The sequence below is a fragment of the Notolepis coatsorum genome, assembly GCF_963971535.1.
Source record: "Notolepis coatsorum genome assembly, chromosome: 4".
NCBI classification, from domain to species: Eukaryota; Metazoa; Chordata; class Actinopteri; order Aulopiformes; family Paralepididae; genus Notolepis; species Notolepis coatsorum.
The window spans coordinates 133,521,801-133,546,121 of NC_140168.1; the positions used below are offsets into that span (position 1 = coordinate 133,521,801).

The window sequence follows — 24,321 nt, forward strand, 5'->3', positions numbered from 1 at the left end:
AACAGCGTGTGGCTATATGCATCTGGAGATTGGCCACAAACGTGGAGTTTCGGTCCATTTCCCACTTATTTGGTATTGGTCTATCGACAGCTTGTGCTATAACCAACAATGTTGCCTCTGTAATTATGGACAAGATGCTCTCCCTCTATATTAGATCACCATCTGAACATGAATTGAAGAGCATCATTCAAGGTTACAGTGACCGATGGGGTTTCCCACAATGTGGTGGGGCTATTGATGGGACCCATATTGGCATTTTAGCGCCACCAGACGCCCCTGCGGAGTATTATAACCGTAAGGGGTTCTACTCCATCATTCTGCAAGGTGTGGTAGACCATCGACTGAGGTTCTGGGACATAAATGTGGGTTGGCCAGGCAGAGTGCATGACGCAAGAGTGTTTGGGAATTCCAGTGTTTATGACCGGGGTCAGAGTGGCACACTGTTCCCCAATCTCACAAAGAGGATTGAGGGGGTAGATGTCCCTGTAGTGATTCTAGGTGATGCTGCCTACCCACTCCTCACATGGTTGATGAAACCATATCCTGAAGGCAATGCGACTCCTGCACAGAAAACATTCAACTACCGGCTCAGCAAAGCACGCATGACCGTTGAGCGTGCATTTGGCCGTCTCAAAGGAAGATGGCGGTGTTTGATGAAGAGATACGATTGCCACATTGAAAAGATCAACACCACCGTGACAGCTTGCTGCATACTTCACAATTTTTGTGAGGTACACAATGAGGAGTATGTTGACGACTGTGACGTTGGCATTGGCAGAGACAATGAAGTGGCTGAGCGGGATCCACGCCGGGCAAACGCGACTGCACACGCCACAAGAGATGTCTTGTGCGCTTACTTCCCTGATGCTTAAAGGCACATCAAACCGCATTAAATACAGTGACACTCTCAAGGGGCTTTTTTCTAGAATATCACATGTTGTTTTTCAATTGTTTTCATTGTGGTATCTATTGTCAGTATTATGTTTTTAAGCATTACATCACGCGCAGGAGTGGTTTGTGACCAATAAACCATGCCTAGGGGTGGTCGTTAGGCCCGAGGTGCAGCCGAGGGTCGTTAGACCCCCCTAGGCATGGTTTATTGGTCACAAATCACGACTGCAAGTGATGTAAAGCTTTTATACAACTGCCAGATTCATCCAACCTTATTTCTATACAATAAACACACATTAATCGAAGATTTATTGAAAAAACCATCCGCCAGAAAAAGTAGTTCCCACAACTACAAAAAAGACAAGTTGCCTCCATGTGGAAGCAGCTTGAAGTGCATCCAACCAAACTAACACATCCAACTGTGTATTATTGGAATGATTGAGAGAAGTTGCCTCATGTGGAAGCAGCTTGAAGTGCATCCAACCAACTAACACATCCAACTGTGTATTATTGGAATGATTGATTGAAAATTTTATTACCAGATGCAGAATGGGTACAATACAGTACGGCTCAATACACACAATTGTTAAGGGAATGCAGACCTACTTTCCATAGAACTTCATTCTTAGATGCTTCTATATAAAGTAGGTAAAACAAATTAAAAAGTCTTCTTTGCCCTATAGGAAAAAAACGTTTTCTTCGCCCTATTCTTTTATTTATTTTTTTAAACCTACTGTAGAGGGCCTAAACTTAACCAGTTGGAAACCAAGCGTACAGTAATAAAATTAGCAATCAATCAATCAATCAACTCAATAGGCCATGCTCACTTAGAACAGCGCAGCACCCAGCTCTCTGACTATCCCCCGCGTTGCAGGCAGAGTGTGTGTGTGTGTGTGTGCGTGCGTGTGCGTGCGTGTGTGTGTGTGTGTGTGTATGTGTGTGGGGGGGGGGTGTGGCGGTGGGTGGAGACTAGAGCGAGCGTTGACAGTCGAAAGGAAAAAGAAATTGAAAAAAAAATCGCAAATTAATCCATCAATCAATCCGCGATTTTTCTTTTGTTACAGAATGATTCAAGACCCATCAATTACATCATCCAACATTGTTTAAACGACTAAGACATTCGCTGTGACAGAATCGCTTGATATTTAGTCGTTTAGTCGCCATCAACATATCCATTTGTAAAGATTATTGGCCACCTTCTTGTGATCCGGCGGAGTGATGTGATGTGGGTCGGTTGTGGGCGGGTCCTGGGCCAGCATCGTGGATTGTTGCCAATAAAGACGTGTAAAATGACTGTTTCAGCCAATCAGAATCGAGAAATTTGCATGCCGTTGTATAATTTTCAATAAATGTATCCAATCCCAGATTCTGTGGACCTCATCTTGTCCCTAATGCACTTGAAATAATGGGATAACAGAATTTCATCACCAGAAAAACATGGATTGAATATGGCCACCACAGTTGTGTAATCATGGCCATAGAATCCTTGTTGTTGTGTTAATTACAGCTCAACCTTTTTCATGTGAAGGACCCCAAATGATAAAGTCTCTATCTATTGTCTGCCTAATGGCAGGTGGAAACTACTGTAATTCACACACAAATCCGCACATCTGCCTCGTAGTCACATTCCATTCAGACACAAATCGACCACCAATGTGCTCGCTCTATAGTCATTGAAATGTATTATAATGTCTCAAGTGGTATCTATTGTCTGCCTAATGGCAGGTGGAAACTACTGTAATTCATACACAAATCCGCACATCTGCCTCGTAGTCACATTCCATTCAGACACAAATCGACCACCAATGTGCTCTATAGTCATTGAAATGTATTATAATGTCTCAAGTGGTATCTATCTATCTAGCTTTATTGTAACTTGGTATTGCAACACATTTTTATCCTGCGTGTTAGCTGGCTTTGTGCAGGTGGACAGTGCTGGCCAGGCCCAGTGATACAATGGTGATACTATAATATTGAATCCTTTATTTGCCAGACTGGACCATTATCCCTTTCACTTCAGTTAAATAACAGTGACATTAAACTATGTATCCCTTAAACTATTAAACGATTCCTCTTTTTTTCAGTATCAGGGAAATTAAATCTAAAATGTACAAACTAGCAAACTCTTAACAGTGCATAGTAATAAGTCGGTGCAAATCTTTCCAATGTGAGGTATCAAGAGGTTTATTTGTTAAAAAAAAATAGATAAGACATGATATGCATGGTAAAAAAAAGACATGCTAGGTTCCTATTATTGCAAAATACAATAATATAGAATACAATAGGCATTGAAAAAATAATAGATGACAAGATATGCATGGGGGAAAAAAAGACATGCTACTGTAGTAGGTTCCTGAGAAACTGGTTCTTATGTACACTACTATGCTATATACAATTTACAGTGTCTGTCTATTATATTGTGCAAAATACAATAATAAAATAGAATACAATAGGCATTGAAAAAATATAGATGACATGATATGCATGGTAAAAAAAAGACATGCTAGGTTCCTATTATTGCAAAATACAATAATATAGAATACAATAGGCATTGAAAAAATAATAGATGACAAGATATGCATGGGGGAAAAAAAGACATGCTAGGTTCCTGAGAAACTGGTTCTTATGTACACTACTATGCTATATACAATTTACAGTGTCTGTCTATTATATTGTGCAAAATACAATAATAAAATAGAATACAATAGGCATTGAAAAAATATAGATGACAAGATATGCATGGTAAAAAAAAAAGACATGCAAAATAAAACATAATATAACTGTTAAGGCACCTATTTTTACTCAAATGTACAGTTTAAAAAATGTGCAGAGGGATGGGGGAGAAAGAAGGGAAACACCTGTTTCGTTACACATCAACGCAATTCCTTCTACAATCATTAGAGCCTGTGATAGGTAGGTGGTGTAGATGGTGTGTCATTTTCAGGCGCTGCAGCTCTGAGCTGTTCTCCAAAGTTCTCATAATTTTGAGGGGCGGGAGGCTGTGGGTGTGCAGTGCGCTGCGATTCGAACATAGTGCACATCATCCTCATGAAGTTTGCGCTCTCTCGCTCTGCTCTGCGGTCAGCACGCACGCTCTCTTGGGCTGATCTGCGGTCTGCCTCCTCGTTATCAGCTCTGCGCTCTCGCTCTCCGCTCTCGACCTCTCGCTTCCACAGGTCCTCGCGCTGCTGTGCCTCTCGCTCTGCTCTCAAGTCCAAACTTCTTGCTTCTCGCTCTGAACGCAGATCCTCTGCTTGGGAGAAATCCAGGCATCTCTTATTCGTCAGGTCTATACAGGCAACCACAGTGTCTCTTTCATCAGCAGTCCTCTTCCGCCGGGTGTTGGGACTTGGGCCATCTGAAACGCCTGTATGCAAGCAAAAATATAAAATTAATTGAAGGCAGGCTACAACCAAAATATCACTTTTTGTGTGGGCAGTTAGTGTATTTGTATAAAACCAACTACAGTAACTTTGCATAATGCTAAAACACAGGTTTTGGCCACAGACTGACCAGGCAGACACTGAAGGCATGAGAATATAGATGAATATAATTGCTAAAACTTTGTACTTACCGATTAGCAGGTTGGCGGAAGGACTGACGTCTCTCTCACCAGCAGTCGACTGTGTCTCCAGCAGTCGACTTCTCTTGCGTCGGTTGTCTGGACTAGGGCCTGGGCCATCAGAAACACCTGTATGCAAAAAAATATATAAAATTAATTGAAGGCAGGCTACAACCAAAATATCACTTTGTTGACTATGTGGGCAGTTAGTGTATTTGTATAAAACCAACTACATAATATATGCCGTCTAATCACTGCCTTGTAGAACAGAATGAAATACAGTAACCTTGCATTGATTGAAAACTTGAGTGAAAACGTTATTAACAGATTGCAGAATGGGTACAATACACACACAATTGTTAAGGGGATGCAGACCAGAGAAAAAACGTTTGTCTTGTTTACATCATGAAAATATTGATGAATATAATTGCTAAACTTGTACTCACATGGACTCGATGGTAGGTCGGCCAAAGGTGGTGTGTTCTCCACCTCCGTTGTTGTTGTTGTTGTTGGTGGTTCTGACTGAACAACGGAGGGGTCACTGGACGGTTTGCTTCTGAGAATGTTGTCCACTGCCTCGTACCACGGAAATTTGTCCTTCTCATCAGACGAGCTGCCGGATTTACGCACCACATCTCGTACTTTTAAATATTGCAGCCTCAACTTCTTTACTTTGGCTCGACACTGCTCGACCGATCTGTTGAATCCGTGCACAGCCAGATGATCGGCAAATTTTCCATAAATGTCCGCATTTTTATGCATCTTGTCCAGCTGTTGCTGAATGCTCTCATCAGCCCAAAACGCCAGCAAGCATTTAATTTCGGCAGCTGACCACAGTGATCCTTTGCTTGTCATGTTTGCTAAATCGAATAGTTATGACGTTATGTCAGCAGCAGGCGCCACGCCCGTGTTTAGGTACAAGCTCGCAAAGCCACACCCCCCGTTCTCCCGGGGCCGAATCCGAGACCACCTAAACCAACTGATCCCGTTCAGCGGGGGGTGAAACGAATCAGCGCCGTTTCGCACCCCAAAAGGGGTGAGTGAGAACACTCCCCCCGTGCTCCGGGACGGTGATTCGATCCCAAAGGCTGAGTGAGAAAGGGCCCTTAAACACCCTAACCCAGCATTCTCAAATGCTTACTTAACTTAACTATTCCTCAAACTGGGGTCTCTAGTCTATGCACAACCCGAGAGCAAAGAAATCCCTGAAATGGTCTGAAACTGAAATTAACTTGATATGTAAGGTAAAAAATAAAGATAAAAATGTAACATTGTTTGTGGTGAAATAGCAATAGTTTTACAGCAGCCATCTTGAGAAAGCAGAGTAATGTAATGAAACCCTTGATTAATGTTATTAATTACACCTGTGCTGAAGCAGGTTTGATCGCGTTGAGAAAAACGGTCCGGGGAAAAAACGGATGAAGTTGTGCACAGGGCGTAATAGTAATGAATAACTACCTGGATGGGGCGAGATTCAAACTCTGGACCTACTGTTTTGGAGCTTGACGCGCTGCCAACTGAGCTAAGCCTCATCTGTTGAATTGATTCGACCCGTGGCATCTCAGCCTTCGCACGTTCGCAGTAGATTGCTTCCTCTTGGTTGAGTGAGAGGGGGGGGGGGGGTCATTATTTAAATTGTGAATAGGGCGAAAAGTATACATAGCATGGCTTAACTATTTGCAGCTTCAGAATCCAGACAATCACGCGAACATTTTGAAGTGTAATATGCCTTCCTCTCTTCAAAAGTGTAGGGGGGGGTGATGACTTAGAAACACAACATTTGTTCTGAAGGATCAGATTAAACCGAATATATATATTTATTTATATATATATATTTAATTGTATTTGTATATCCCCTGATATCCCTTGTATATTCCTTGTACAATATGCATTGAATATCCCTTCTAGTCTACTGAACATCCCATAATAGTCTCCATTCTACCATTGGACGAGACCTTGGTGCCAGGTCGCCATACCCCTCAGACCAGGTTCAATCGTACCGCTCAACATGTATGGACAAGTCCTAGTTCCGCGTAGGAATATGTCTACCGCACCACTAATGGTACTATTTGTTCATAGTGCGTATATATACTGCGCTATTAAAGTAGAGCTTTCTTTTAGTCCAGTTCCTTACCCTCCAACAGAGTGACAGACGCAAAAGCCTCCCCGCGAACCACGTGTGGGCAGTAAGGCCAATTCGGCCCAGTATCGGCATTGAGACATCGTGTATATTAATATTTGAATAGTCATATTTGGCACTATATCGTCGAGTTGGACGTATTCTATTAAGCTAATAATAGTCTATTCATATGTAGTGCCTCGTGCGGTAAGAGTTCTATAGTAATCAGCACCCCCATCGTTTCGGGCATCAGCTGGACGCTTATCCAGGGTGGTTGACCCCACGTGAAGCTGCACCCGAGGAGCTCCAGGCCAAAGAGCGAGTGGACCTGTATATTGGATTATTCTACCGACGACGGCTAGCCTTCCACGGCTTGGATTATGCTTTGAGTACTTTGATTATTCTATGGATAAAGGCCAACACTGCGGTGTGTTGGAAATACCCCCCCCGGAGAGGACGACAGGTGAGAAGACGCTCTACACGACGAGGTCGCCTCACGTCTCTCCATCGTGGACCGGAGGACGCCGGCCACAGAGAGTCCAACTGCTTTCATCTGTGGATCGAGGATCGCTGGGCACCGGGTCGCACGACTGTGGGCTCTCCCAGGATACCCTCGGCCAGACGGGATACAGCCAGACTCTACCCCCCCCCCTCCAGCTGTCCTACAAGCAGTCGGAACCTTCCCCTAGTGTATCCAGCTATATAATCATTCAAGTATCATTGCTATTGTTCCCTAAATATTCCAGGTTGTATATTTGCTTCCTGCGCAATCAGAGATTGGACATTCGATATTGATCTACCTACGAATACTCATTTGCCATAAAAGTGCATACTATTTCAAATCATAAATGTAATTAAGTGATCGTTGTACATACCTTTTGTTATGTATTATTAATAAACGCAGACTTTCGACTTGGTACATTTGTGTTGGATCCGTTTCATCAGGTGGGAGTGTTTATCATAATTATTTATACCTAGTACTGGGTGGCCAGAGTCTAAAGTACAAGAGGTAGTGGTAGTAAGTATCATATCTAACAATACAGTCAGGGAATTGTACCCCTCAGTTAAAATTGGTCCTTCGAGCCGGAGGGTAATCAGTGTAATATTAATATAGTGTTATTAATATTAAAATGGCCTATGATGAACACTCCACGAAACGATCCTCCTAACCAACAACGCCCGCGGCGCAAACGACAGCTCCCTCAGTACCTAGAGGCTTACGCTGTCAGTCAACAACCTAGTCTTCTACCAACAGTAAACGCGGTAAAACTAGAAAGTAAAATTATGTCTAACCCTAACGACCAGGCTACCCCGACCATAGAGGCCCCTATGGGTTCTAACGTAACTGACCCAGCTCACGGTGGGGACCAGGGGGAACCAGACATGACTTTACACCCCGCCAATACCGAAGAAGTAGTCCCCGACGAGTCCCGGGAGGAAGACAACACTACCGAGAGAGAACTCGGCACGGAAGAAGATGAGGAGAGCACCGTGGAGATAGAGCTCCAAGACTCCGCACGGAGTACCCCAAGGGACGGCTCCCCTATACAACCGTCTTCTCCCAGCGAGGCAGAGAGGATACTACAGCAGGCATTCCTCGTCAGCCTGAAAGCCTCTACTGAACGCGATAGACTCCAGGGTGAACGCGATCGATTGCAGATACAGCAACGGAGCGAAGAAGAGCACATACGCCTGGAAATAAGACGCATTCAGATGGAAGAGAATATGGCAAGAGACCGGGCCGACGCCCAGCGCGCCGCCACCGGTGCCCAAAGAGAATCGGATCTCACCAAGCGCGAAGCCGAGCACGACAGAGCACAAGCGCAACTAATAGAACAGCTGATCAGAAGGACAACACCCCCTCCCTCCACCAGAGGCTCCAGGAACTCGTCTAGACATCACTCCAGGGCGGCATCCCCTAGCCGAGTAAGCGACCCTGAACTTGACCAACAGACGAGGTTTATACCCCCCGCAGACCCCCTTCCCCAACCGGTCCAAGCGAGACCCAGCCACCGGGAAGGAGCAGCATACACTGCGGAGAGGCTAAATCAGAGACTACAAGCCCTGGATGACCTAACGGAAGACAAAGAGGAAGAGGAGGAGAACCACGCCCGACGACAGCACAGTACTCTACCGGACCAGGAGGTCCAGTACAGCCCAGGCTATACCCCCGCGGAGCTGCGCTACAGACCCCCGACGCTATTCACGGGTGAGCACGACGCACGACCCGCACCGAGGAACAGCACCTGGACCAGCGGGCCATGGTACACAGCCGGTACCAGCCCACGCCAAGGAGCAGGAGGAGACTCGCCTAGGAGGCCTCTCCCCCAACGCTCGCCGATGTATCAACAATCCGCGTCATACATTGGCACACCTATGGTACCAGACTTCACCCAGGAGAACCGGGCCCAGTATACGGAGCTCCGCATGTGTCTGGAGACAATGTTGGTGGATGTCATTGATGAACGCCATAAATACGCGATACTACTGAAGCATTTAAAGGTACCCCGCGCGCACAACATAGCGCTCGCCTACGCCACTTCCACGACCCCATACACCGCAGCGCTGGTAGCGTTGGACCAGAGATATGGACGTATATGGGATTACGTGATCCAGGAGATCAGGCACATCGACCGCCTACCCCCAGCAACAGACAATCGAGCACTGGACGACCTGTCCATCAGAGTGCAGTCCCTGGTAGGGATGCTGGGAGCGCAGAGGGAAAAGGGTAGGCATGAACTATACGCCAACTCAAATGTAGAGAGGATCTTGGAGAAGCTACCGCCCGCCCGACAGGAGCGCTTTAGGCGGCAGAGAGACCACCGAGACCCTAATGGCCCCGAACCGAACCTCCTCGATCTAGCCGACTTCCTGGCGAGAGAAGTCAGCAGCTTACGGCTAGATACATTCGGACGGAGCACCCCTGGCTCCAGAGAAGGAACCAGGAGACTAAATGATGGAAGAAGATCGGTGACTGTCATGCACCAATCGGAGTCAGTGCCAAGCAGTAGGAGCCACAGTACCCCCTCAAGAAAGGAGAAGTGGAAGATAGTGTGCCCCTACTGTGAGAAAGAACACTGGCTGTCACAATGTGACTCATTCCCCAAGATGAATGCGGAGGAAGCGAGTCAATGGATAAAGTCCAACAGACGCTGTTTTCGCTGTGCGCGATCACACATGGCAGCCGAATGCCGCTTAAAGAAAAAGTGCAGTCGGTGCGATGGAGCCCATCTGGACATACTCCACGACAGTAACAGACGGCGGCCTCCACCCGCACCATCAAGCAGCAAAGCAAGCGTCATGTACATCGACCCCGCCAGCAGCAGCGGAGCCAGAGTGCTCTTAAAGGTAGTCCGTGTGACATTGAGCTACCAGAATAAAGTCATGGACACTTACGCCGTCCTTGATGACGGGTCAGAGAAGACCCTTCTGCTCGCGTCCGCTGCGGCCCAGCTAGGGCTGCGGGGGAGCGAAAACCAAATGACAATTCGGACAATAAGAAGAGATTTGAAAACGATAAAGGGCGAGAATGTCTCATTCTCTATCGCAGCAAGCGGCCAGCCCGAGCGACGGTACAGGATTACAGACGCTTTCACCAGCCAAGAAATAGGACTGTCGCGGTACACATACCCCGTAGCCAAGCTGATGGAGAAATATGTACATCTACGCAAGTTACCGATCCCACTCATAGACGGTGCTACCCCGACACTGTTGATAGGCTCCGACCATGCAGACCTCATTGTCCCGATAGACCGGGTTCATACCGGACCCAGAGGCTGTCCTGCAGCAGTCGAGACCCGCCTAGGATGGACTCTCCAAGGCCCACTCGCCAAATCTCTCAACCGAACCACAGCCACTAGCTGTCTCCACTCCCGAGTCACAGAGGGAGACACCGCACTCCTGCAGCATGTAGAGAGGCTATGGACCTTAGAACAAATGCCCTTTAAGAACGAAAAGAAAGACATTCGCTCTAAAGACGACATCTACGCCATTAACCTCCTCGAGACGGGAACAAAGAGAGTCCCAGTCAGCGGCGTGTTGAGATACGCCACGCCACTCCTGCGGCGGGAAGGGATGCCTACCTTTCACGCAAAGAAAGACGCCACAGAGCGGTACCTACTAAACACAGAGCGGCGCTTAGCCAAGGACCCCGCCCAAGAAAGTGTATACCGCGCTGAGATTGAGAAGCTCATCACAGCGGGACACGTCACAAAGATTGACATTAAAGAGGCCGACCAGACGACTGAATCGTGGTACGTGCCCCACCACAAGGTTCATCACAACGGCAAAGACCGCATCGTGTTTAACTGCAGCTACCAGATCGGATCCCAAAATCTGAATAAAGAGCTATTGCCCGGTCCTACACTCGGCCCCTCCCTACTAGGCGTACTACTCCGCTTCCGCCAGGACAAGGTGGCTATCAGCGGGGATATCAAAGGGATGTTCCTGCAGGTGAGATTAGTAGAGGAGGACAAGCCCCTGTTGCGGTTCCTATGGAGAGAGAGGCCAGGAGATGAGCACCCAGCCATCTACCAATGGGAAGTCCTCCCTTTCGGAACTACATGCAGCCCATGCTGTGCTACATTTGCACTACAGAGACATGTCGCAGAGGACCCAGCAGCGGACGAAGAGGTCCGACACAGTGTGAAGAACAGCTTCTACGTAGATAACTGTCTACAAAGCGTTTCGACCCAGGAAGAAGCCGAGGCTCTCCTACTTAAACTCCGCGCCTCTCTGATCAAAGGCGGCTTTGATCTCAGGCAGTGGGCCAGCAGCGATCCGCACGTACTGCGCAGCCTCTCCTCCGCGGACAAGGCAGCGAGCAGCGAGACCTGGATGGCCACAATCCCAGGAGAAGCCCAAGAGATGACACTAGGACTAGTGTGGCGCTTCAAAACAGATTCGCTCCACTATAGACACAAACCCCTGACCACGGAGCAGGGAAGGTCGACGGCAATACCGGCCACCAGACGGAGTGTGTACAGAACACTCGCCCGACAATATGACCCGTTAGGATGTATACTACCGTACACCACCAGGGCAAAGATGATTGTACGAGCATTGTGGGACAAGGACCAGGGCTGGGACGACCCCTATTCCCGCACACCTTGCATCCACCTGGAGAGAGTGGGAGATGGAACTCCACTCACTCCCAGGCGTTAATATACGCCGAAGCTACTTCCCACCCACGGTGAGGCCAGAGACATGTAAAATGGATTTACACGTCTTCAGTGACGCCTCCGAGGTCGCCTACGGATCAGTAGCCTACTTGCGGGCCCAAGAAGAGGGGGGAGAGATCTACACAGCATTCATCCTCGCCCGCTCGAGAATAGCCCCATGCAAGCAACAGTCTATCCCACGTCTAGAGCTCTGCGCAGCCCTCGCAGGAGCGCATCTAGCCACGCTCATCCAACGTGAGCTCACCATTCCGGTGCATAGAACAATCCTGTGGTCAGATTCCACGACAGTACTCGCCTGGATCAAATCGGATTCATGCAAATACAAAGTCTTCGTGGGAGTCAGAGTCACTGAGATTCAAGAGTTAACCGGAGAGTTAACCGGAGAAGCAAACTGGCGCTATGTTGATACAAAACACAACCCAGCTGACGTCATCACCCGGGGAATGTCCCTAGATGACTTAACCCGTCATAACATCTACAGTGACGGACCAGCATTCCTCAAGCTCCCGGAAGGAGATTGGCCCACGCCCACCCCGAGGGAAGCAAGTGACGAGGAGGCTGAGAATAAGAAACCCATGTTCTGTGGATTGAGCACTGTTGTCTCCGCAGACCCCAACATAGACGATTGCATTACCATAGAGAGTGCGCAGCAACGGACATTCCTGCGGCACCACCCAGAGATTAAGTCCCCCGCTGATATGTCAGCAGCTGACTACGAGGAAGCAGAACTGCTTCTACTGCAACGAGCCCAGAGAGACTCGTTCCCCGATGAACTAGACTGTCTACAGGGAGGAAAGCCCGTCCCATCAGACAGCAGATTGATTCATCTGGCCCCCGAGAGTGACACACATACCCTCATCAGAGTGGGTGGTCGCCTGCGGAGAGCCCCCGATTTACCGGATGACATTAAGTACCCGATCGTATTGAACAGCCGACACAAGGTCACAGAGCTGATTATAAAGAAATACGACGAGGATGTACACCACGCAGGAGCAGAGAGAATCTTCGCGGAAATCAGACGTCGTTACTGGATACTTCAAGGAAGAGAGGCGGTGCGACGCTTCCAGCGAACATGTCTAGACTGCCGAAAGTGGCGCGCGCAGCCCAGCATACCACGGATGGCTGACCTACCTCCATGTCGCCTCCGACTCGGCGACAAGCCATTCCACTCAACAGGCATGGACTGTTTTGGCCCGCTGCACATAAAGAAAGGAAGAGGCACCGAGAAGCGGTGGGGTATTGTATTCAAATGCATGACCACCAGAGCGATACATATCGAGCTCCTTCCGACCATGAGCGCAGACTCATTCCTTATGGCCTTCCGAAGATTCACATCACGGAAAGGAAAACCGTCTACATTATTGTCCGATCACGGGACAAACTTCAAAGGCGGAGAAAGAGAGCTGAGGGAGAGCTTCCAAGCTATGGGCCCAGAACTTAAGACCCACCTCGCTCCAGCCCAGATTGACTTCCAATTCAACCCCCCAAACGCACCCCACTTCGGTGGAACTTGGGAACGAGAAGTACGTTCTATAAAGACAGCCCTGTACGCAGTACTTGGGGCCCAGACTGTGGCGGAAGAAGTCCTAATGACAGTCCTCACGGAGATTGAGGGAGTATTGAACTCAAAGCCCCTCGGTTACGTCTCCAGTGATGTAGCAGATGTCGACCCAGTCACCCCCAACACCCTCCTGATGGGGCGGCTAGATCCCGCGTTACCCCAGACAATGTACCGGCCTGAAGAAGCGAACGGCCGACGAATGTGGAGGTACAGCCAAGTATTAGCCGACAAGTTTTGGAGCAGTTTCCTACTGCACTACCTACCGTCTCTACAGACCCGCCAGAAGTGGGTAAAAGAGAGAGACAATTTGACGGAAGGAACAGTCGTCATGATTATTGACCAGTCACTACCCAGAGCTATGTGGCCGGCTGGCCGCGTAAGCAAAGTGATCACCGGTGCCGATGGCAAGGTCCGAGCAGCTGAAGTACTCGTCCAGGGGCGCATTTACACCCGTCCTGTGGCGAGGCTCATAGAACTGCCCCGACTCCCAGACACAATCGATGATGACCATGACCCTATGACTTTGTGAGTTGACTGACCCTTACAGCGAACCCTTGAGTGGTAGACAGTGCGGTTAATCTGTCTCTGCTTAACTAATTGGGTTGGGACCAATTAGGGGGCGGCTGTTCTGAAGGATCAGATTAAACCGAATATATATATTTATTTATATATATATATTTAATTGTATTTGTATATCCCCTGATATCCCTTGTATATTCCTTGTACAATATGCATTGAATATCCCTTCTAGTCTACTGAACATCCCATAATAGTCTCCATTCTACCATTGGACGAGACCTTGGTGCCAGGTCGCCATACCCCTCAGACCAGGTTCAATCGTACCGCTCAACATGTATGGACAAGTCCTAGTTCCGCGTAGGAATATGTTTACCGCACCACTAATGGTACTATTTGTTCATAGTGAGTATATATACTGCGCTATTAAAGTAGAGCTTTCTTTTAGTCCAGTTCCTTACCCTCCAACAGAGTGACAGACGCAAAAGCCTCCCCGCGAACCACGTGTGGGCAGTAAGGCCAATTCGGCCCAGTATCGGCATTGAGACATCGTGTATATTAATATTTGAATAGTCATATTTGGCACTATATCGTCGAGTTGGACGTATTCTATTAAGCTAATAATAGTCTATTCATATGTAGTGCCTCGTGCGGTAAGAGTTCTATAGTAATCAGCACCCCCATCGTTTCGGGCATCAGCTGGACGCTTATCCAGGGTGGTTGACCCCACGTGAAGCTGCACCCGAGGAGCTCCAGGCCAAAGAGCGAGTGGACCTGTATATTGGATTATTCTACCGACGACGGCTAGCCTTCCACGGCTTGGATTATGCTTTGAGTACTTTGATTATTCTATGGATAAAGGCCAACACTGCGGTGTGTTGGAAATACCCCCCCCGGAGAGGACGACAGGTGAGAAGACGCTCTACACGACGAGGTCGCCTCACGTCTCTCCATCGTGGACCGGAGGACGCCGGCCACAGAGAGTCCAACTGCTTTCATCTGTGGATCGAGGATCGCTGGGCACCGGGTCGCACGACTGTGGGCTCTCCCAGGATACCCTCGGCCAGACGGGATACAGCCAGACTCTACCCCCCCCCCCTCCAGCTGTCCTACAAGCAGTCGGAACCTTCCCCTAGTGTATCCAGCTATATAATCATTCAAGTATCATTGCTATTGTTCCCTAAATATTCCAGGTTGTATATTTGCTTCCTGCGCAATCAGAGATTGGACATTCGATATTGATCTACCTACGAATACTCATTTGCCATAAAAGGGCATACTATTTCAAATCATAAATGTAATTAAGTGATCGTTGTACATACCTTTTGCTATGTATTATTAATAAACGCAGACTTTCGACTTGGTACATTTGTGTTGGATCCGTTTCATCAGGTGGGAGTGTTTATCATAATTATTTATACCTAGTACTGGGTGGCCAGAGTCTAAAGTACAAGAGGTAGTGGTAGTAAGTATCATATCTAACAATACAGTCAGGGAATTGTACCCCTCAGTTACAACATTGATTCGGTAATTTTCTGGTTCAAGTTAGAGCGTGGCTATATTGGTCTCAATGGAGGGGGGGGAGTCGTCGTTCAACCTGTCACACGGTGAAAATATACATCAAAGAGCTTCGTATTATATATTTTTTTGAATCCCAGGAGTCATGTGAAATTATTTTTATATTCAACATCCTGAAGGACATCCTGAAGCAGCTCGTGTCTCACCTGGCACGCGTCCACACAGCGGTTGGTCCCGGCACAGATCATGTCGGAGGTGACGTGACCTCCGTACACCTCCGGCTCCGTGCAGGTGCTGTGAGGTACCAGTCTCACCCCGGCCTCCTGCAGGTTGGAATACTGCTTCGCCTCTGAAGACAGCGGTACGGGACATAGTTACACCAGAAGCATTATGGAGCTAATAGCCACCCGGCCGAGGAACAACACATGCACACGCAGCAGCATACTCTGAAATGCTCTATGCAGGTTTCAAGTTTCAGGTTTATTTGTCACATCCCTGACTTTTCACGTAGACGAGTGAAATTCTTGTTTCTTGGCTCCTCTGCCTCCTAGCAGCGACATCAACACACAGTTATACAGACAATAAGAACAGTGTAAACAATATAAACTATTTAAAATAGCAGCAACACAGTAGTACAGACAATAAGAACAGTGTAAACAATACACACTATTTAAAATAGTAGCAACACAATAGTACAATAAGAACAGTGTAAACAATACAAACTATTTAAAATAGCAGCAACACAGTAGTACAGACAATAAGAACAGTGTAAACAATACAAACTATTTAAAATAGCAGCAACACAGTAGTACAAACAATAAGAACAGTGTAAACCTTGGTATGTTTTACATTATGTCTTAACACATTCGGGGCCATTGGGGGCCGTCTAATCTCACGCTATAAGGCCCGCATTTCAAAACAGACTTGCATTGTGCGTGAGGCTGTTTGTAGAGCTAAATCTATACTTTATAGTATTGCTATCTGTCCATTCGCATTGTCAATTGAGACCTGTTCTAAAATATTCCCCCCTATGAATGAAGACTAGGACTAACTCTATGAATGAAGACCAGCTCCCCTCCCCCCTCCCTCATGCTGCTATGACCACATTTCTCCAAGGGGATCAATAAAGGTATATCTTATCTTATGTTATTGATCCTATCTTTCATATAATATATGAGGCCCGACCCCGTAAGAACCCACAGCTATGAAACCGGTGGAACTGAGAGGACACAGAGGGACACTTCTCTTACTCTCATACATGTGTCCCCAGCCGGTGATGGTGCAACAGTAGCCGTCGGGAAAGGACATGTCTTTGTCCGGGAGACATATCGGCCGTATGAACTGGCTCCTCCTGACGCAGCGGCCATCTTGCTTCTTCAGCTTGACGAGGACTGTGACGAGAGAAGGAGAGCGCTGTTGTTACCGCGGAGACGGAGAAATGTTGTTGAAATGATGAGGAGACTCTCCGTCTCGGGGATTCCTGTGTGTGTGTGTGTGTGTGTGTGTGTGTGTGTGTGTGTGTGTGTGTGTGTGTGTGTGTGTGTGTGTGTGTGTGTGTGTGTGTGTGTGTGTGTGTGTGTGTGTGTGTGTGTGTGTGTGTGTGTGTGTGTGTGTGTGTGTGCGTGTGAGGGGAGGACTGCATGCGTGGGTGCAAATGGACACAGCTGTCCCGTGATGCACAGCTGTGCGCGCAGGCTGTGGTGTTTATGCGAGTGTTTCTGTGTTTGTGTGAGTCACTGGTGTGTGTGTGTGTGCGTGTGTGTGTGTGGGTGTGTGTGTGGGTGTGTGTGTGTGCTGAAGCTCATTTAGACTGGTCCTCACTTTAAAATGAACCGTTTTAGGGCTAGGGGTCACTAGGGGTCACGTTTGGGGTTAGGCTAAGACTTTTGATTAAGGTTAGGGTTAAAGAGGTTAGAGAATTAAATGTAGCCAATTGGGAGGTGACCGTGTCTCAGGAGGTAGAGCTGGTCGTCTGGTAATCAGAAGATTAGAGTTAGACAGTGGCTCAGGAGGTAGAGCTGGTTGTCTGGTAATCAGAAGGTTAGAGTTAGACAGTGGCTCAGGAGGTAGAGTCTGGTAATCAGAAGGTTAGTGTTAGACAGTGTCTCAGGAGGTAGAGGAGGTTGTCTGGTAATCAGAAGGTTAGGGTTAGACAGTGGCTCAGGAGGTAGAGCAGTCGTCTGGTAATCAGAAGGTTAGGGTTAGACAGTGTCTCAGGAGGTAGAGGAGGTTGTCTGGTAATCAGAAGGTTAAGCCCTTCCCATAGTCGAGCGGACCGTACACGGAGCAGACTCCCGCTGGCTCAAAGCTGACCCAAAGGGTACTCAAAGCAGACCCAAAGCAGAGTCCAAGTGCGAAGCTCCTATTTTCTGACGCGCGGACGTCCGCGGCGCCCACTTGGTGACACACAAAACGCTGCTGGCGCGAGACATGTAGGAAATTGGCCCGCGGAGATCCGCTCGACTATGAAAGCTCAAAGAGTACAGTGGACCTCCGCAGAGTCCAGTCCGTGTACAGTCCGCTCGACTATGGGAGCACCTTTAGGGTTAGACAGTGTCTCAGGAGGTAGAGTCTGGTAATCAGAAGGTTAGAGTTAGACAGTGGCTCAGGAGGTCGTCTGGTAATCAGAAGGTTAGGATTAGACAGTGTCTCAGCAGGTAGAGCTGGTTATCTGGTAATCAGAAGGTTAGGGTTAGACAGTGGCTCAGGAGGTCGTCTGGTAATCAGAAGGTTAGGATTAGACAGTGTCTCAGGAGGTAGAGCAGGTCGTCTGGTAATCAGAAGGTTAGGGTCAGACAGTGGCTCAGGAGGTCATCTGGTAATCAGAAGGTTAGGGTTAGACAGTGTCTCAGGAGGTAGAGCGGTCGTCTGGTGCATGCGTGTGTGTGTGTGTGTGTGTGTGTGTGTGTGTGTGTGTGTGTGTGTGTGTGTGTGTGTGTGTGTGTGTGTGTGTGTGTGTGTGTGTGTGTGTGAGACCACCTGTATGTGATTCTCACCGATGTCATGCAGTGTTGGGTTGAACACGGAGAACTGCTTGGGGAAGATGTACTTCTCCACACCGAAGGTCTTGGTGTTCGGCCCGCTGACGTTGAAGCTGGTCTGACCCAGAACCAGGCGGATCTGCGACTTCAGGGGGCTGTGGGGGGGGGGGGGGGGGGGGTCATATTCGTTATGCGTTAACATAATAATAATAATAATAATAATAATTAATTTTATTTGTAAAGCGCTTCTCAAGAACCCGAAGTCGATGACAGTAGGCAGAGAAACAAAGAAAAACAAAGAAACAAAGAGGAACATAAGACCACGGGGGAAACAGGGTAAAGCAGCATGAGACACACAGAAACATAAGGCCACAGTAACAAACAGGTTGGGGGGGGGGGGGGGGTGTTATGGGTGGGGAAGGTTGAAGGCTAGGGAGAACAGGTATTCATTCATAAAATGTATTCATACTGCAGAGCTCTTAATTATAGAGTATGCACTGTGTGTATACTATATATATAATAGAATATAATATAATAGAATAGAATAGAATAGAATAGAATAGAATAGAATAGAATAGAAATACTTTAATCATCCCGAGGGAAATTTGGCACTACAAATCGCTCACAGTAAACAGTAAACATTTAGGTAGGCAAAACAAAAGTCACAAATAAGAATAAAAATAAGCCTAAGAATAAAATACGGTCCGGTATATACATTTCCTATGTCACATATAAAATATACAGTAAAAATATACAGAAATGTACAGTAAGTATAAAATTGTAAATGTAAAAGTCGAAGATGGTAACTGTCACCCTGTGCTCAGTGATGCAGTGATGCAGTGAGGCACAGTGATGCATTGTAAAGTATGATGGCTGTCGGAATGAAGGACTTCCTAGTAGGGATGTCCGATATTATCGGCCGATATCGGCATTAAAATGTGATATCGGAAAATATCGGTATCGGTTTAAAAAAAAATTATTTTTTATTTTTTACATTTCTATAACGTTTATTTACCCAGGCAAGCAAGTAAGAACAAATTCTGATTTTATTTATTGTCAAACGTATGCATAATGTTGTGTTAATTCCACAACAACAGATATGTAATGTTAATTACCTGAAATTATTCCGTTTTTTGGGGGGGAAACCCTACATATATCGGTATCGGTTGATATCGGTTGATATCGGTATCGGAAATTAAGAGTTGGACAATATCGGTATATCGGTATCGGTAAAAAAGCCAATATCGAGCATCCCTACTTCCTAGTATACTACATATATACTAGTAGTTACGAGGGATGCATCGATTCGATATTGGTATCGGTATCGGCCGCCGATATCACTAAAATAGCTGGATCGGGTATCGGTAGAAAACAATATCGGATTTTTAATTTATTTTCAATTTTATTATAATAAGAAATAAAATAAGAAATAACAATTCAGTACATTTATATCTATGTGTTAATTTGTTACATTTAGTTTCACTAAGTTAGGAAAGTAATGTTTTAAGTCAAGCCTGATGTTGCCTTGCACAAAAGAATGATCCCAGTCTCTTCCACACAGTGACAGTGAGGCATACAGTTTATTAATTGAATGAATGAAGTTAATTTTCTGTCTTTGTTTACAACTAATCAAAAACACACTTGTGATCCTTTACAATTCTTAAAAACAAAATACATTTGAATATAAATTAAAAAGAAACTTGGATTTAAAAAGAAAAAAAGATTTTTACTTTTTTGAAAAAAAGTTTGAACAATCGGATTGGTATCGGCCGATACCCAAACCCAGGTATCGGTATCGGGACTGAAAAAGTCCAATCGGTGCATCCCTAGTAGTTACTACATATATACTAGTATTTACTACATATATACTAGTATTTACTACACATATACTAGTATTTACTACACATATACTAGTATATACTACACAGCTCGGCTTGGATCAGAAAAAATCTAATGTTTATTTCAAAGTCAAACAATGAAAGTGAGCCTTAAACATTATGCAGCAGCAGCCAAGGGTGGGGGAGGGGGGGGGTAACTGTACATTGGAATATCGACGAAACCTTACTTGGTCCCAAAAAGAGGGTCTCGTGTATTACTGGGTTAGGACATTTACATTGGGGGGGGTTGGGTTAGGACATTTACAGGGGCCAGTTTAGAATTGCAGTCTCTCGTAGGCACTCCTTGAGAGTGGTTTTAAAAGTGGGTAGTGATTCACATTCCTTTACAGCTGTGGGTAGGGCGTTCCACATTGATGTGGCATAATTGCGAAACGTGATTAGTCCCTTGTTTGAGCCGAATCTGGGGGAATTCTGACATTAAGTGAGGATGTCAGTTAGTGTTTAGTCCACGAGGTCCGTATTGCAGACTCCACCACTAATTTACACGACTATTCCACCTACTGGTGTGTGATCATCAGAATATTGGTTGTGACAGTAATTAATTACTTTTGTTTTCTTGTTGGAACGCTCTGACAACAGGGGGGAATCGAGCACCAAAAACAGGACAGATTCCAAGTACACATCAAAGCGTGGAAATTAAAGTGATTCTGTTTCTGATTCTGTAACAATGTTCTCTCCCACACAGCTCTCCTCCCGGCTGGACCCTGATTCCAGGAAGCATGCTTTGTCTTTTACCAACCAAAGTGCAGCTCCGCAGAGAGAGGCTTCTAGTTCTCCGTCACTCATCTCAGATGTACGACAAAGAGAATGAAAGAGCCGATGGACTCCAGCGACAGTCACAGAGTTATATCTCTATATTTCAGGGACGACTATTGTCGGATGTTCCTGGAATTGGACGTTGCTGCTGAATAGAGAGGAGCGTGTCCGTCACACTGTGGCCCCGGGAGGTCACCGTGGGGTCAGCCTGAGGGGGTCACATGACCACTCATCATCATCGTCGGGGCGGCCTCCACAACCATAACAGGATGAACAATCTGTTTACCAAAGACTGGAGAGTATTTCATACGGTTCCTCCCACGCAGAGCACATCACACGACACACAACGCAGGACACACAACACAATTCTGTTCAATATGTCAGGTGTTTGTCGTCTTGTCGATTACATAATCGCAATGTGCCACATGAGTTAGACCCGGTTCCCCCTCCCTCCCTCACTCCCTCGGGTTGCTCTGACCGTGTTTGTGAACTGACGGGTCTAAACACACCAGATTCATGGGTTACACAAGACAGGCAAAGTTCAAATTGTACTCGTTCTGTTATAATTCTCTTTGATTTACCTCCTGGCAGACGAAGTGACAGTGAGAATGAAAACACGCCGTGAGTCTCCCTCGCTTCACCAGATACTGATCCTCTGTTAGCCCCCAGTAACAGTTCAACTCCCACCATCATTCTCAACTGAGAAGAATAAAAATGTCCGTGGCAAGGTTGTTTTGGCTTTTATTCCATTTTAATAACCTACTCGATGTCACCGAGCAGCACTGCAGAAGTACCCTACTCTTTGAATTAGAAAAAGTGCATTACCGGCCAGATCCTCTTAGGGGCGCTATCTCGATAATGCAGTGTTCCCTGTGGCAGAAGTTGTCTTGTTTTTTCTGGATCTCCAATGTAGTTTTCTGCTAACCTGAAGCTATGCCTATAGCATGTAGGCGTCTATACTTTCCGTAGCCGCATTTCTGCAGGACGCTCTCTGATTGGCCACTGACTGACGCTCTCTGATTGGCCACTGACATGTTTGCCCAATCGCGTGACAAGCTGTGTCTTTGCCCATTTCCTAGTCGAACAGCCTGCAAACTACCTGGCGTTCTATCGCCATGCTCTAAGACAAACTCTAACCTTAACCAACTTCGAAAGAGTGCCTAAGCTTAACCGTCGAAAGAACTTGCCGTCACGCTCTAAGACAAACTCTAACCTTAACCTACTTCGAAAGAGTGCCTAAGCCTTACCAGTGTAGAAACTGAAGTCGGCCAATCAGAGAGCGTCCTGCAGAAATGCGGCTACGGAAAGTATAGACGCAGCATGTAGCACGGAATACGTTTTGGGACGCGGATTTCAGTGTGCAGTAAATGAATATATGATCAGCCAATGGACATATCAATCTACCAGATGGCGATCGATAACTGGGAAATCCTTTGGGGGATCCAACCGGCCCACGGTAAGATCTTTTTCACGTAAATTACACGCTGATCAGGCCTTGTTATGATAGCCATCCTAATCAATAATCAGAAGTGACGTCCCCCGCCCCCCCCCCCCCCCCCCTTTCATGCATTCATGGTGGACCATCATACCTGCACATACATATGCAGTTAGATTTTTAACTGTAGCTTCCATAGTGCCGAAATACCATTGGATTTAACGTTACTAGCTTAGCGCCCTGTATCTTGCCTTCCAGGAAATATACTAGCCCAAATCCCATATAACGCTTATATTCAAGATGCTATAAAATGAGAACGTATTGATGATTTTTTTTTCCTTTAAGCCATTTTGAAGGGACGGTTTATGGTGTCAATTGACAATGAGAATGGACAGATAGCAATACTATAAAGTATAGATTTAGCTCTACAAACAGCCTCACAGACTATGCAAGTCTATTATGAAATGCTGGCCGTTTAGAGTGATATTAGACGGATCCAAGTGGCCCTGAATGTGTTAACACATTGACGACCGGCCCTAGCCATCTAATATGTGGCTGGAGGACCACGCTTTGTAAACAAACCGATGTACTTTTGGATAGCTATATATATACTTTATAGCAGGGGTGTCAAACTCATTTTCACAGAGGGCCACATCAGCATTATGGTTGCCCTCAAAGGGCCAAAGACTGTATAAATGTTAATGTAATGTAAAATAAATGTAGCTACACATTTACATATTGTTAAACATGGTGTTTCTGTATTTATTACTTATTCAAGTTATACATATTGCATATTCATTTGCATAAATGTAAAAATATATGTTAGCTTATGTTATTTTAACAAATAATTTTAGTTTATCAGAACCCCATATTACTCCACCAATCAATGATCAAACCATTCAAGTAAATAACAAAGAAGAATATCATCAAATACAAGCTATGACATTAAGTTTGTTCAAAACCTTTTTGTCACAGTCAAGAGGGGCAGAACTAACAACTGTGAGCTGCAAAGAACACGTGGGACAGATGTAGCAGATGTTACAAAAACAAATGGCTGCACACAACCTTGCAGAGGCCATACATCCAATTAATGGAAGATAGTTTAATTAACTTTAATTAACAGATTGCAGAATGGGTACAGTACAGTACAGCTCAATACACACAATTGTTAAGGGGATGCAGACCAGAGAAAGACTTTCGACTTGTTTAGATCAGGGTCCCCCATTTTCAATTCGTAATGAAATTGCTATTATGTGTCTGCATGAACACACAACTGTAACTGTACTCAAAAATAACAAAATAAGGGTTGTCTCAGTTCACAACTATATTGGTCAAGTTTTGGGTGGGACTTGTTTGCGTCCCTACAGCTTCTTATTCAATTGAGCGAGATGCTCGGTTATGTCACACAGCCAGTTTGCATCTGACAGTTCAGACAATATTTCTTCAACCCTTTGTTACCTATTCCGCCTGGATCTTTTTTGTATTTTGGGCTGTAAAATTGTCAAAGAATGTCTGAGGAGTAAGTGCTTTTGGCTTTTTTCCTTTGTTACATCAGATGTTCAACATACATGTATGTGTAAGAATGTGTAATAACTAAGGCTGTCAAAGTTAAAGCTTTATTAACGCATTAACCCACAATTATTTTAACACTGCTATTTTTTAACCCAATATTAATGTAAAAAAAGAAAAAAAAAATTTTTACCTGAGCTCTTGGGGGGCCACATCAAATGACGTGGCGGGCCGGATTTGGCCCGCGGGCCGTGAGTTTGACACCTATGCTTTATAGTATTGCTATCTGTCCATTCTCATTGTCACTTGAGTGCATAAACCGTGCCTTCATAATGGCTTAAAGAAAATAAAAATCCATCGGTTGGTTGTTATAGCGTCGTGAATATAAGCTTTAT

General features: G+C 46.0%; 1 protein-coding gene across 1 annotated transcript in view; it reads right to left on the reverse strand.

The window, feature by feature from the left end:
* hgfac (HGF activator) overlaps positions 1 to 24,321 on the reverse strand; it is a 167,820-nt gene that overhangs the window by 12,267 nt on the left and 131,232 nt on the right. The window contains exons 11-13 of the mRNA XM_084312368.1: positions 18,344 to 18,483; positions 16,598 to 16,738; positions 15,554 to 15,696 (exon numbers count right to left, since the gene is read on the reverse strand). Coding sequence (XP_084168494.1) covers positions 15,554 to 15,696; positions 16,598 to 16,738; positions 18,344 to 18,483 — 424 coding nt within the window. The remainder of the gene's footprint in view (positions 1 to 15,553; positions 15,697 to 16,597; positions 16,739 to 18,343; positions 18,484 to 24,321) is intronic.